The sequence below is a fragment of the Sminthopsis crassicaudata genome, chromosome 2 (genome assembly GCF_048593235.1).
Source record: "Sminthopsis crassicaudata isolate SCR6 chromosome 2, ASM4859323v1, whole genome shotgun sequence".
In the NCBI taxonomy this organism is placed as follows: Eukaryota; Metazoa; Chordata; class Mammalia; order Dasyuromorphia; family Dasyuridae; genus Sminthopsis; species Sminthopsis crassicaudata.
In genome coordinates, this window is record NC_133618.1 from 293000670 (window position 1) to 293016346 (window position 15677).

The following is a 15677-nucleotide window of genomic DNA, read 5'->3' on the forward strand; positions in this document are numbered from 1 at the left end:
TTGCAACTATTATTGATGCCAGAAAATTGTATTCTCCATGATTCATGAATATATGTTTTGTGATAAATGCTATGTATTCCAGGAAAGGCTTTAAAGCCTCTTGTGAAGAATAACACTGAATAGGCAAATTTTTAGACCTTGTATAGAGTGCACAAATGCCCTGTCCCAGCTTTGATTTCAGAAATGGTGAGCAAGTCTACTTCAGCCAGGGAAAAGAGATTTATATTCAAAAATCCCAGGCTCCAACACTAACTCAGCTGCTTTGCTCTCTCGGTGTCCTTGCGCAAGCCCTTTCCCATCTTCAGGCCCAGAGCCTTCATCTGCAAAATGAGGGGGAGTTATCTTTAAATCCTGTAATTTTGGAACACGGCCTCACAAGGAAAGGTTCTTGAGGTGATTGCTTCTCCCAGGTACATTCAAGACCCGAAGGATAAAGGCCACACTGCAAAGCTATGTTCAACAGTTAAGACCTTGATCTTAGAAGTAGTTTTTCCTAGCAAGTCTATACCCTGGTACATGGCGGCTGGGGTCTGGGGGTTTGCTGGAGTTTGTTTGCTCCTGTGATTTTTTGGACGTACTTTCACAGGTTCAGTTCATGCCACCTCTATAGCAGCCTCCAGAGTGGAGCAGGCCCTCTCCGAAGTGGCTTCGTCCTTGCAGAGCAGTGCCCCTAAGCAAGGGCCCTTACACCCCTGGATGACGCTGGCCCAGATTTGGCTCCATGCAGGTAAGATGATTTAATGACCAGCCCCACCCCACCCCTGCCCCTCTTAACCTGCAAGAGCCTCAGGAAAGGCATTGTAAAATGAGGAGGTTGGACTAGATGGTTTCAGAAGTCCCTTCCAGCTCTATTTCTGTCATGTATAATAGGACTTTATATTTTTATTTGAGAAATCTGGACCTCATTTATATGAGATTGTTAATAATAACCCACATTTGTATAGTTTGCTTTTTTAAGGCTAAGTTGTACTTAAACACCAAATCACCAAAAGTTTGAGAAACAAAGCATATTTTATTTCTCTTGCTTAAAATCAGCATCTGTGACTTGTGGTGTTTTACTTTTTATTGTTACTCATGGAAAATTAGTAAATTATTTGATGGACAAATGAAGTACTTGAAGAGCCTGGGCACTCTTGATGGATGCTAGTTATCTAATTGTGATTTGTCTGCAACCTTTGCTCCCCTTCCCTTCTGCTTGAGTTATTTGTCTCTAATAGTTTTTGGACTAATTCTTCCTCCTCTTTACATCCAGTCTGTAAGTTTTATTTTATTTTGGCTGAGGAAGAAGCATATCTTAATCTTGCTCTGTACTTTTCCCCTTTATACTAGAGTCAACAGATTAATTCCCAGATTTTGCTCTCAAGGTAGAGATATGAGAATCAGTGGATCAGATTGCTGGGATCACTGAAGTTAGACATTACTGGATTCATTATGAAATACAAAAATTTTTTTAATTTGAAATATTAATGATGCCTTCTGGCTACAGAATATGGAGTTTTTATTTCTTTTTATAATCAGTCTTATAGTATCCAGAGACATTCATTCCAGTGCATTGCCAGTAGGTATATACTATTCTGTAAGGGTTACTCTACTGATTTCTGAAGGCCAAGCAATGATGTCATCATAATTGAGAGTACTTATTATGGATGCACAAATCTGTAATCTATATAGACCCATTCCATTTGGAGAATACAAATTGTTACCTCACAGTAGCCTTCCATATTATGATAGAAGTATGTATAATCAAACCCAATGCCTAGTAATGTGGTGGTCAGGTATATTTGCTGATCTTTGTCCTGGACCATGCACATCCTTTTATTCCTCAAAAAATTCAATTCAGTTGCAGCCTTCTGCAGCCTAAGTCTTCCTTAGTCCTCCTAGTTGTTAGTGCTCTTCTAAATTCCTTTTTATTTATTTATATGAACAGTTATTGAATCCTTCCCAAACAGATGAAAGCCCCTTGAAGAAAGGAACTTTCCCATTTTTGTCTTTGTGTTAACAGTGCCAAGCTTGTTTGTCACATTTAGTTCTTGTGATTTTTACCCTTCTCCTTAGTATTCCTCATCACTTCAGTTCAGAAAAGTTTAATATCATATTAGAAAGTGATATGTAGCATAATAAAACATTATAATTGGAAGGGATCTTAGAAATTATCTGGCCAACCAATTTTTTTACGGGAGGAGCAATGGAGGCTTAGAAAAGAGGATTTTTTTTTTTTTTTTTTTTTTTTGCTAAAACATGTTAATGGCAAAATTGGTTTTTCTGACTCATATTTTAGTTAATTTTGGGCTACATTAAGCTGCCTGTAGACATGGGAAGGATAAAGGAAACATGGAAGACTACTTATCTGTAGCTACCTGTTAGAAGTTTGAAAAATTTTAGATTATCTGTAAATGTGTATTTTTTCATGTGATTATCCATCTCTCTATCTTTGATAAACAAAGTGGTTCCATGTAATCAGTTCCATGTAATCAATGAATTAAGAGTTCAGACCTTTCTCCTAGACTGGTGATATTTAGTAATTCATCATAAATACTTTCTTTATTTACTCCTACAGTAATTTCAGACTCTTCCTTAGACCCTTATTCCAGTGAGATTAATTTTTATCTTTTTCAGAGTTATTGCCTTTGTTTTTTTTTTTTACTGTTTCAAAGCAATTGCTTTCCTTGGAAGACTATTTTAAAAGCTTTACATACTCTTTGAAAGTACAAATGCAGAAAAGAACAAAGGCAGCATTATGCTGAGCTAATATAACAGTAACACTTAGCATTTATAAAGCACCTTCTATGTGCCAGACAATGTGCTAGGTGCTTTACTAATAGTATCTAGTTTGATATCAACAGCAACTTGGGGTATTATTCTATTGGTATCTCTGTTAAGTCCTATTATTGTCCTCACTTTACAGTTGAAAAAATGGAGGTGTACAGAAGTTAAGGAATTTGCCCAGGATCACACAGCTAGTGTCTGGGACTGGATTTGAACTCAGCTCTTCCTGACTCCAGACCCAACGCTTTATCCATTGCACCACCTGGCTCTGCTTCCTGTATGTGTGTGTGATGAGCACGCACGCAGAACAGAGACTTGTGTGTACACGTACAGCCACACACAGAGAGATGCAAAAATAGTTACATTTTTAGAGGAATCCAGCAGTGAGATATTCAGTAATAATAGTTCACACACATTTTAAGGTTTACAAAGCAAAGCAGCCCAATGGATTTATGATAGGAGTATTCTTACCACCATTTTACATGATTAATTAGCCTGAGACTCAGAGTTGAAGACGTTAATCCAATATCATATAACTAGTAAATATCCAAGATAGGACTTGAATTTGAGTGTGCTGACTCTAGGACAAATGCTCTCTATACAGGGTCAGTAGCTGAACCTAGTTCTCCAGTGTTTGGTAGATTTTCTGTCATTCAATCATATTTCTGGTAGGCTTGGCTATAATGGGGATCACACATGTGGAGAGAGGCAGCTAAGTATTCGTACCAATACTTTTTGAAACCTGATTTTAAAATATGAGCCTTGGGGGCAGCTAGGTGGCGCAGTGGATAGAGCACCAGCCCTGACTTCAGGAGGACCCGAGTTCAAATCTGGTCTCAGACACTTAACACTTCCTAGCTGTGTGACCCTGGGCAAATCACCTAACCCCAGCCTCGGAAAAAAAAAAAAAAAAAAAAAAAAAAAAATATATATATATATATATATATATATATATATATATATATATATATATATAGGCCTCTGTCTAGTCTAGTTATTCCTAAAATAATTTAAACACTCCTGGATTTGAAATGTACTGTCAGACCCATAAGTGATGACCTGCCCATTTTGAAGGTGAGGGGTTGGAATTTACTTTGGGATAAAGATGTCAGTAGGAAAGTTTCAAAGCAGAAGTGTTTCCTCTCTTTTGAGTTCATTGTAATGGCTAACTATAATTGTAAATAGCTTTTTTTTATACAAAATTTTTTATGCAGTCTTTTAGAGATAAGAATATCACTAACATTAGAATTTTCTTAAACTCCTTATTTGTTTCATGTAAAACCTGGTTTTGTGCAAATAGATGCCCATAGTGTTTTATATCTCAGTAGTTCTGGTTCTTCTGTGAATCTCAAATCACTTAAATAGATAATGCATTATTTTAACATCTTGCTTCCAATCCAGCCCATTTTGTGGTAACTAAATAAATGGATATGGGAAAGATTGGCAGAATTAAGAATATATTTCCTTGATAGGGCAGCTGAGGCATTCTGCAATAGAATGGATGTCAGCTGCCCATTGTGTCAGCTGAATGCCCCACAGGCTTTGGGAAATAGTGTACTCCATATCAGTATTTGGAGGTTTCACCAATATATTAAAAATTTCCAAATGGTCTGTGGCCAAGTTAATTTGGAAAACACTGATGTGGAGAATTTGGAGGCCTTATTCAAAATTCCCTTTAATTAAAATGCTCTTATTTTCAGGGAAACTCGACTACTAGTGAGGCTTTTAAGGTGTGTGTCTAAGAATATGAGTATATTACTTGCCTCCTCTCAGTTTCAAATATCAACTGACTTTTCTCCCACTGTTCCAGATCACATTCAGTCTTTTATCTCTACTTGTCCCAGGCTTAAAGCAAAGCGCTACCTCCTACTAGAAATCTTCTCATTCTACCAGTTGTTAGTGCTTCCCTCACCCCCAAAATTACTTTGCATTTTATTCGTATGTATAATGTTATACTATAAACTGTGCTATAGTATAGTGTATTATGTGTGTGTGTGTATGTGACACAATTGGATATGTAGATATTTATATAGATAGATTATTTACTTATCCATGCATACAGGTTTCTTTCTCCAAGTATCCTGAAAGCTTATTGAGGGCAAGGACTGGATTGGTTGGTTTTTTTAATTGTTTGTTTGTTTGGGGGGATCTTTGTATCCCCAGCACATATACTCAACTCCACTAGGGGTCTTCCTTTTTACTTCAATCCCACTTTAAAGCCTTAATGCTGAGAACTTTAGAGAAATTATGGGTCTTGGTAATTATAGCAGTGTTTAAAGAATACAATAGTAGGCCAAATCATACATCCCCAACTCAGTGTCTTCCTTTGTTGTGTGTTACCCAGAAAAAAAAGTACTTGATTGAAAGCTGTTTATCTTCGTTTTCCATATTGTTTCTATCTTCTATTTTATTTCCCTTCAGACTCTGCTTTGTTGTTAGACTCCATCACCATTGTCCCTCCTGGGGGATTATGAGAATTCATAGCATTGTGCCTTTCCATTATAGAAATGGAAATTTTTTTTCCAAAAAATTCAGAGTGCTTTCTTAAGTCATTTGACTGCTTATCCCTGTGAGATAGAGAAGATCAGGGACAATTCCTTTCATTCTACAGGAGTGGAAAATGAAGTAAAGTACAGTATTAAAATAGTAAGTAATTTGCTCAATGGGAGTTTAATAGAGTATTAGATTAGAAATTAAGAGGCCTGGGCTCTGGGAGTTGACATATATATCATTTGAAGACCGAGAAACACTAAGAATAACCCTAATTTCTTCTGGTAGACACAAAAATTCGTTGTTAATATAGTTGTTAACACAGGACCTCTCCCTAGTCAAGTTAGCTTCTTGGTACCCATCTTTTCATTTAAAATCATTTGGATGGCAGCTAAAAATGACGTTGTGGTAGGTGGTTAATTTCTGCTTGTTACTAATAATTATAGCTTCATTCTGGCATCTTTCACAGACTAAACTGCTGGCTATTCTTAGCCAGTACAAGATCAGATTTTCTGATTTGCTGTGAGAGTTAAAAGCCAGAGGACTTTGAACTCCTTGACTCAAGCTGTCAGAGTCTATAATATAAACCTTTAGTTTCTTTTTTTTAAATTTTATTCAGAGGTGAGATATATCCTGCTTCTCCATTTTGAGCATTTGACCATTTTGAATTGAATCTACAGACATTTTCAGCACTTCTAACTGTGAACTAGGCACTAAGAGATCCTAAATAGAGGCTAAGTAGCATTGTTATATGCTAAGTGTATCCCACATAAAAACCTGAGAGCTGCCATACTTGGTCATAAATCTGGTCCATGTAGTTGATTCTTCTGTCTCTGACTCTATTAAATTTCACTCTATGTAATAGTAGTGGAATTTGAATATTAGAGGTAGAAGAGACCTTAATACCTCTAATCTAAGCATCCAATATTAGTAGCTCTCATTACCATAACAGTTCAAATATTAAGCACTTTAATCACAATAGCTCTGTGAGATAGTGCAAGTGCGAAGCTTCTCATATTTAAAAATGAGGAAACTATGGCTTGAGTGTTCAGGTGATTTCTTACATGATATGCAAAAAGATTAAGAGTAAAAACTTGAATAGCTTTTTTTTTCTGGTATGTAACAATTATAGTTTAAGGACGTTGTTGAATGGGAGCCTTTGTAAACCTTTAAAACCTATAGATTCTTGAGTGTTTATATATATATAATCATATGATAGTTTTGAGGCTCCTTTAATCCTCACCTCAATTTAATCCTTACCATCTTCCTATAAAAAAATATGGTTGGTGATATGAAAGGTTGTAGAGGTCTCCCATATTAATCCTCAGAAAATATCTAAAATGAGCTACAGAAAGACAAATGAAATAGAAAACTGAAAAAAAGAAAATAGAAGTAATCTCCTTCATCTAATTCAGAGCTACACAGAAAGATTAGTGTAGGTGGGGAGAGGAATTGCACTAGGGAATCTAGCATGAGCACAAGTAAATGCAGAAACTAGCAGGAATAGGGAGAGGAACAATTACTAGCCATTAGCAGTGAAACTAGCTTGGGCTTCCACAAATGGATGTAAAGGCAGTTATTGAACAGAGAAGGCAGAAAGCTAGCATGAGATTCTAAAGCCAAATTCCAGCCCTGGCCTATCAAGCAACAACAACAACAACAAAGAACTGGGTAATGGAACCCATTCCCTTAGGTCATCACATGGAGAGATAGGACCTGGTCTTGTACTCCTTAGAAAACTGAGTCAACTCAATAGCTGACCACTATACTGGTGTGAGGGATGGCACAGATTGTGCAGGATGCCTGAGACCGTCTTGATCTCCACCTCCATACAGGTGCTTGTGAAGCCTCAGAAGAGATAACGGAAGAATTCATAGTAAAATATCATGCTAGGAGGAGAAATGCAGACTGAGCCCTGTATTGAGAGAGAAAGAAACAGAGAGAATAATACATAAAGAATTCCCTAAGGGGACCAACTAGAACCCAGGACCTGATAAATTTACAAGAAAATTGAATTAAAAACTCAGGGAAAGAAATAATGGAGCATTTATTAAACTCCTCCTATGTTTCCAGGCACTTTGCTAAAGCACTTTACAAATACTGTCTTATTTGATACTCATTAAAACCTTGGGAAGTAGATGCTAATATTTTTTTCAGTTGAAGAAACTGAAGCAAAAAGAGTTCAAGTGATTTTATTCAGCTTAAATAAAAGATAAATTTGAGGATAAATTTGAACAACAGGCTTGGACTCCAAGCAGAAATAAACCACCTACCACAACATTATTCCTTCTTTTTTGGGGGAGGGGGGGAGGGCTGAGGCAATTGGGGTTAAGTGACTTGCCCAGGGTCACACAGCCAGAAAGTGTTAAGTGTCTGAGATCAGATTTGAACACGGGTCCTCTTGACTTCAGGGCTGGTACTCTATCCACTGCGCCACCTATCTGCCCCAAAGAATTCCAATACAAATATAAATAACTTTCAAAATTAAGAAAAAGAATGAATTCGTTTGGTAGAATCACAATATGTGACAAATATGGTACTAAACCTAAGCTGAGGAGAGAGTAGAGAAAGAAAACTAACCAGTGTCCCTAATGGATATAAAATGTCATATATCAAGTATATAAAATATATATCAAATATATCAAATAAATATCAAATAAAATATCAGTATAAAAGAATATAGCAGCATAATTAAAGCAGGATTGATTCAATAAATAAGTAAAATATAAGCATTATAGACCATATAAACAACAAAAACAGTTATGTTAGTAGAATTAGAAAGGGCTTTTGTTAAAATACAAAGCCTCAAATTTTAAAAATATCAAATAGTATAAGAATAATATGGTAATATATATATATATTTTAAATTATCAATTAAATGTATAGAACTGAGATTGCTTAAATCAAACTATTTATGTTGCCCCTGCAATCAGTTTTATAGATCTATACTAGACTTTGGCTGACTAATCGTTAGAGAGTAGGTCTTCATGTATAAGTAAGGTTCAGACTTTGCTACAAATATTTAAAAAGCCAATCACTATCTTTCCTGGAATATTATTCTCAGCAGAATTGTGAATGAAGGATATCTTTACTATGTTAAGTGCAAGGTAGTTGGGAAGCAGGAAAATTGTTTCTAAGTATTCTTTACACAGCAATAGATCACCAAAAGCAGCAAGTTTGCCCATGTTAAAAGGGGAATCTAGAACTCTTGAAAGTAAATACTTTCATTTCCTTTGGTTTGAAGTTGTGGACCTATGCAAGTTATTTTTTCCCCTCCCATCTTGGGTCCATCATGGGTGGCTTGAAAGATGCTACCCTGTTATGGAATGTTATCTCTCTTTATCTCCACCTCCTGGCTTAAATTCTACATTCTATAAGCTTTTTCTGATCCTTCTTAATTATAGTTAATTATTTCCTTTATTATTTATTTTTATTATTATAATATGTTATAAAATTTAATATATTGTTATATATTATATACATTAGATTATCATATGTTAAATATATTATGATTTTTATATATTATACATATTATAAAATATATTATGTATAAATTGTAAAATAAATATTATATTTATAATTTCCTAGTTATCCTGTTATGGGTTGTTGGTACATAGTTATTTGCATATTATCTCCCCCATTGATTGTGAACTCCTTTAGAGCACAGATTGTCTTTTATCTTTCTTTTCCCTAGACCCATAATAGGTAGTTAATAGATGTTTATGGACTGACTGACTACTCTGTCCTCTATAGTCTGGTAACCTGGATCTTTGTGGGCTCTATTAGGTCTTTTACATAAACTTTTTAAAAATGAAATCAATCTGTACATATGCAAACATTTCTTTCTACTTCTCCTAAAAGGAAATACTCATGGTTGTAAATATAAAGCTCATAATGGTAAGAAAACATTAAACTTCGTTTGAGATAATAAGTATAGGAAATATTTTACAAAGCCTTAAACTGCTTCATAAATTTCAACTCTTGTCATTCACAAATTTGTTGTTTACTGATTTTAAAAGATCAAGATATGCAATAAGTGTTATGAAGACTATCAAAAATACTTAAAATAAAAATTTTATTACATTTCTAAGTGGAGATACCCAAAGAATTGCCACATTTTCCTTTGTTGTGGAGTATACTCTAGCGATTTCCAATATAAATGGTTTCTGTAGCCTAGAACCCAAATCACCTGGATAAGGTCACCTATTATCATCAGCCACATTCCCCATTTCTTGATAGGGAATTTACGTCATTATAAAATAGAAGAACAAGCAAAATGGCAGCAATCCCATACTGTGTGGTTCAATTGTAGTGATCTATAACTATAACCAAAAATATCTGAGTTCCATTTTCAGGCACAGTTCCTGTGGAAGTACCAAGTAATCTGAGGAAATAATTGCTTCCTTCCTAGTTTTCCAGAATCAGATCCAGGCCACCAATGGGCATGCTTCTTTGGAAAGCTGAAGGGGGTAACTAGTATTTATTGAGGGACATAGTGATTTGGTAGAAGTGGTATGAGAGAATGCATTAAAATGGAAAGAGGCAGATGGCAAAAATATAGTTAGGTGATCATAGCAGTTGTCTCTGTGAGAAGTAAAAGGGGTCCTTTAATAAATTTATGGCTGTGAGGCTACTGAAAAGGGGAGTGATGCAGGAGATTTTGTGGAAGTTGAAATGACAGTTTAGCAACTAATTAGTTATGTGGGGTAAAATAATAAAAAGGTGAGGGAAAGATTATGAGGCTGGAAGACTGGAAAAGATGGTGTGACCTTCATAGAAATAGTCAAGTTCAGAGAAAGGATATTTGGGGAAAAGAGAGTAAGTTCTGTTTTTTTCTTTTTTCTTCTTCTTCTTCTTCTTCTTCTTTTTTTTTTTTTTTTTTTTTTTTGGTTGAGGCTGGGGTTAAGTGACTTGCCCAGGGTCACACAGCTAGGAAGTGTTAGGTGTCTAAGACCAGATTTGAACTCAGGTCCTCCTGAATTCAGGGCTGGTGCTCTATCCACTGCGCCACCTAGCTGCCCCAAGTAAGTTCTGTTTTGAACATGTTGAGTTTCAGATATTTCTGTGATGTACAGTTTGAATGTGCAATTAGTTCAGGGTAGAGACTTGAATTGGAAATATAAACCTGTTCATCTATATAGAGATGATAATTTAACCCATGAAAGCTAATGAAATCAACAAGAGAAAGAGTATAAAGAGAGAAAAGAAGAGGACCCATGGTATGGATATTGAGCCAGGAAAAGAGAGACAAAGACAGAGACAGAGATAGAGAGAGAGACAGAGAGAGAATAGTTAAAATCAGTATCAATGTGCAAAATGTGCAAAACCAAAGGAGAGAGTATTCAGAAGGAGAGAATCGCTAAAAATGTCAAATGTGGCTAAATGTAAAAGGATTAGAATTTAGAAAAGATTATCTAATTCGTAATTAAGAGATTATTGGTAAATTTGAAGAGAGCAGGGTCAATTGTGTGATTTGAGTTTGGAAGCCAAATTCAAGGGGTTGAGAAATGAATGAGAGCATGGGAAGGAGAGCTTTGTGTATTAGATGGAAGATTAATTATAGGTGAGGCATGTTTGCAGAATTCAGGGAAAAAGTCAGGTAGGAAGAGATTGGTGAAGTGGGGGGCTGATTATAGGTGGCAGTTTGTTGGCAGAAAAAAGGGAGGGATGGGACCAAATTGAGAGAGGTGAGTCTTGATAAGAAGGGCTACTTCTTAATCAGACATTAAATAAAGGAGGAGGGAAGGGGGTGATGTAAAAAGGTTTGGGGGTGTAAATTAGGGAGGAGCTTATGGCCTATGGTATCACTTTCCTCAGTAAAGTATGAAAGAACATTCTCTGATGGGAAGAGGGACTTAAAAGGATGTAAGACAGAAGTTTGCTACTGAAGCTTTTTAGCTTCAGAATTATAAAATAGGCTTGAGGGTTAAATTACTTTAAGTTCCTTGAACATAGTAGAAGTTGAGTAAATATTTGTTTAATTGAATTGAGTTTAATTCACTTGAATTCTGCCCTGATCAGGCCCTTTGCACTTGCTCTGCCCTAAGAAATCTGACAGAGACACAACCCAGTGGTCCATAAGGCCAGTGTCTTTTCTCTGATGATACTGCCAAGAGCCAAGAGTGGTGGTTGTCCTCCTCAGAGGGCAGGGACCTGAACCTTCCTAATTTTCCCTGACCCTCATGGGGAAGTGTAAAGTTCTTGTCTTCTCTCAATTGGAATCCTTCTCTGGGAGGAGATCTCTTTTCTGTATAATCTTTTCTCTGTGAGCAGGTTTCTTGGGAGCTCTGAATCTCCTCCAGCTCTTGTCCTTCCCCAATCCAGACTGACTCTCCAGGCCCAATGCTGCCCCTTTTTATCTTCCCAGAGAATGGGCATGTGAGAACTCAACGGGGCCTGGAGAAATACTTCAACCAATGAACTTGCTCCTCTTAAAGGTGCAAACTCCTTTAAACATGACAACTCTCCCTCAGAATTCCAAAGGTGTAAACTCCCCCTAAAGGTCCGAACCAAAGGTATGAATTCTGAGCTAGAGAATTGTTTAGACAACCTGAGTTCTCACCTTGTAAATCTAACAGGGAAGCACTTTTTAATCTCTACAAATGTCTGCCGGACGTGGTTTTATTGACTGAATTAATAGGCAGAGTAAATAATACCAATATCCAGGTGTTCCCTTTAAGGACTTTGGTTGAGTTAGGGCCCTGCTTGTTAGATTGTTCCTTTTCCAGATGGGTTCCTTCCAAAACAAAGCTGCCTGGTTCCCTAGTGGGAAATCAAAACCTACCCACCAGTATAAGGTGTGGGGCAGAAGAGCTGGGTTGATGTGTCCCATCCTGCTTGTGCTTTTCTCCTCACAGCCGAGGTCTACATTGGGATCGGCAAGCCCGCAGAAGCGACAGCCTGCATCCAGGAAGCAGCCAACCTCTTCCCCATGTCTCACAACGTCCTCTACATGCGGGGCCAGGTCTCCGAGCTCCGGGGCAACACCGACGAGGCCAGGCGCTGGTATGAAGAGGCCTTGTCCATCAGCCCCACTCACGTGAAGAGCATGCAGAGACTGGTGAGTCACTGGGCTCCCGGCCTCCTGGGGCTGGGGCTGGGGCTCGACTCACGAGCGCTTGTGAGTTCCTGTCTCTTTAAAAGAGGAGATTCCTATGCATTGAATTGTTGTGGGCTTTGGGTTCTCTCAGCCAACTCAAAGAATCTGAAAGTAAGGGATTTCAGCTTTATAAACAACTATAATGGTCAAATGTTTATAAGTTTTAACTTTTAACTTCAACTAGAGAGGGAAAGAATTGCTTGTTCTTAAACTTCCTGTGCTGTTGCTTTACCTTTGAGGAATTTCCAACTTTTGTTGCCTATAGTAGCTATTCTGGAGAATTTCCTCGGCATTCAGGTCCACATCTTAAGTACACCCAGGCTGCCATCTTGTCTCATATCATTCACCTTCTTGAGTCTTTGACAAATGGAGGACATTATTCCCCCCCCCAAAAAAAAAGGGATGGACAGTTATATTGATGATATAATTACTTTTCTCCTTTCACTGTGGAGGTAGAATTGTGGGTTATGAATTACCAAAGTGAAAGGTAGGTAATCTGCAAAGAACCCATTTTCTACTTTGGTCATGAGCTGTTGCAAGTGACATGCTTATTATTTCACTTAGACTATCCTCTTCAGGGAATTTGAGCCATAGGTCAAGGATAGCTTCACTGGGCCTATTTTCCTTCCTCTCTGAAACCTCAGGAGTTATTTGGGAACCTGATTCTTTGGGGAATTATCCACCACTCTATCATGTCCACAACATATGTCATAATTTTGGATGGTTTTGGAATTGAATACTTCCAGGAAGGGGAGTAGATTGAGTTACCTCTGTTCCTGGGAAAAGTCATTTGACCTCTTTCACCTTTAGTTTTTCATCTATAGAATGGGGATTAATAAAATGCTACCTACCTCAAAGGGTTTTTGAGAGAAAAGTGCTTTGAAAATCCTCAAACTTTATATAAATATAAGTATTAGTTGGTCACTTAAAAGATTTACTGAATGCTTCCTATGTGCCAAGGATTATTTAGGGAAATTCTGAAATTGAACCTAATTAGACAATTATTGAGAATAACTGATATGCCCAAAAGTCAGAATCATTTTTTGAGGGGGGAGTGTGTATGTGTGTGCATGTATATACATACACATATATATGCTGTACCCATTTATATACACACACACACATAAAATACACACGTGTCTATTTATATGAAGATAGACTTATATGCCAGTTTGTGAAAATATATTGTTCTTTCACTTAATACTCATACCAGGACTAGAGGTCAAACAATTTCTCTTTTAACATCTATGGTTTTTCCAGTATAAGCTAAAGAAGTTCTGTAAGGTTACTTAGATGCCTTTGATATCATCAGCTCACTGGTCCTAGCTCCTCCTAGCTGTCAATGAGAAGGGGCTGGTGTGGTAGAAAGAACCCTGGGGTAGTTAGTAACCAGGAGATAGGTTCGAGTCTCTCTTATGACACATATTGTACCTTCATAAATTTTGAATTGAAAAAGGGGTCTGAGAGGTTTTCTAATCTAGCCTCCCTAATTTTACAGATAAGGAAACTGAGATCCAAAGAATTAGATGACTTTCCCAAGATCACATAGGTAGTCAATGGCAGAACTGGAATTTGAACCTGCTTTCTCTGAGTCCAAATCCTACTCTGCTGTCACTGGTGATTTTGGACAGCTATCTTCCTTTTTGGTCCCCAGTTTTCTGGTGTGCAAAAAAACAAAAAAAAAACAACAAATTGGAATTGATGAACTTTCAGATCCCTGTCATCTCCAAAACCTTATGATTCTATATGTAATAAATAATGAAATACTTTCATGAGAGGAACTTTCAAAATGTTACAGTTTGATTAGTTCTCACTGTACTTTAAAGTGATTAATATTATCTTCCACTTTTAAAGTGGGAAAACTTAGGAAAAATAAGGATTTTTTTAAAACCAAAATTTGTATGATAGCATATTTTTCATCTTTTAAACTTCCCTTAACATATCTCTGCTGCTTTATAAATAATTTAATATAATACTATTTATTACCTGTGGCCTATTTGATTAAAAGTATTAGGTGACTATTAATTTTTGTTTCACTATCATAAGGGGAATTTTTATAAAGCCCTTTAAGATACTGCAGCTATCACCAGAGCATTCAGAACAGCTATAATCAGCTTCTTGTACCCAACCTTTTTATTCAGAAGGATAAGTGAGTTTCTGCCTAGGTACTTATGAATTATTCAGAGAAGTATTTCTCATACATCCCTAAGGGGAACATATGAGACAAAAGATCAAATAGGAGAATCGCAAAGGGAAAGTTTTATGTTTCACCTTTGCAGCTTTTCAAGACATATGAGCTCCCAGACAAATGCCAGAAGCTTCATTTTCTGGCAGAAGCAGGTGGTGGACCTAAAACAGGAAAGCTGTGTGGAATGGACTATACAGATCACCATTTGGGGGATTTTCCTTCTGAGTCTTTAATTTTGGGGTACTCTCCAGACTATGTAAGGTACTAGCTCTTCTCAAATTTTGCCATGTAGAAGATTTTTTTCAAAATATTCCCCCACCGTGTTCCCCTGTGCTCTTTGGCTTAGCCATCATGAGATGTTCAAGAGCTAACTGAATTGTAGTTAAATTTAGACCCTTGACACTGTGAACTCTTTGAATATTTATTGCATTTGAGAAAGATTTTTGAAACATAAAGTTTCTTAATTTTAGAGACCTCAGCTTAGGACTCCAATATAAAACTTGAAGGGTTTCATGGAAATTTTTTTTTTTTTGATTGATTTGTAAATAAGGAAAGATGGGTTATATGCTTCCTTGATTTTGGCCCAGGAAAGTATTTGCAGTACAGTCCCCAGAGTTCTGAGAGGATTTTAGCCAACAGTAAACCTGGTAGCAAAGAGTGTTTAATTCACACCATTTCTACCATTGTCTTTGTGGTTGAGAAATACTTAGAGCATAAATGTTCTCTAGGGGAAATTGAGCTCATTAGAGCATATATTGCTCTCCTTCCACCCTCTAATCCCTTATCCTTGCCCCTCTCTGAAAACTCGGAGAATGCTTGGAATTTGTATTGCCTCTCTGTAGGGTAGTTCAAAAAATAGGAAAGAAGAAACCTCCCCTCCCCCCCCAAAATTAGGATGGTCTTTAGGGCATGGAGTCATTGTAATCAGGTAGTGATTTTAAGGAATTTGTAGGAGTGTCTCATAGAAACCTAGGGTCCAGCATAATAAGATTAAAGATGAAGATTTAGCACATAAAGGAAAGCTAGTAAGAGGATAGAAGGTAGGAAGATAGACACCACTCAGAGGGCAAGGCTGCAGGTGAGGAAGCAGAGCATAATGAAAAATGACTTGATCTGAGAAAGAAATAAGTATGG

At 36.9% G+C, this 15677-nt stretch overlaps 1 protein-coding gene across 1 annotated transcript in view; it reads left to right on the top strand.

The window, feature by feature from the left end:
* Positions 1-15677, top strand: part of TTC7B (tetratricopeptide repeat domain 7B) — a 314975-nt gene that overhangs the window by 233465 nt on the left and 65833 nt on the right. The window contains 2 exon segments of the mRNA XM_074289731.1: positions 587-727; positions 12114-12316. Of these exon segments, the coding sequence (XP_074145832.1) occupies positions 587-727; positions 12114-12316 (344 nt within the window).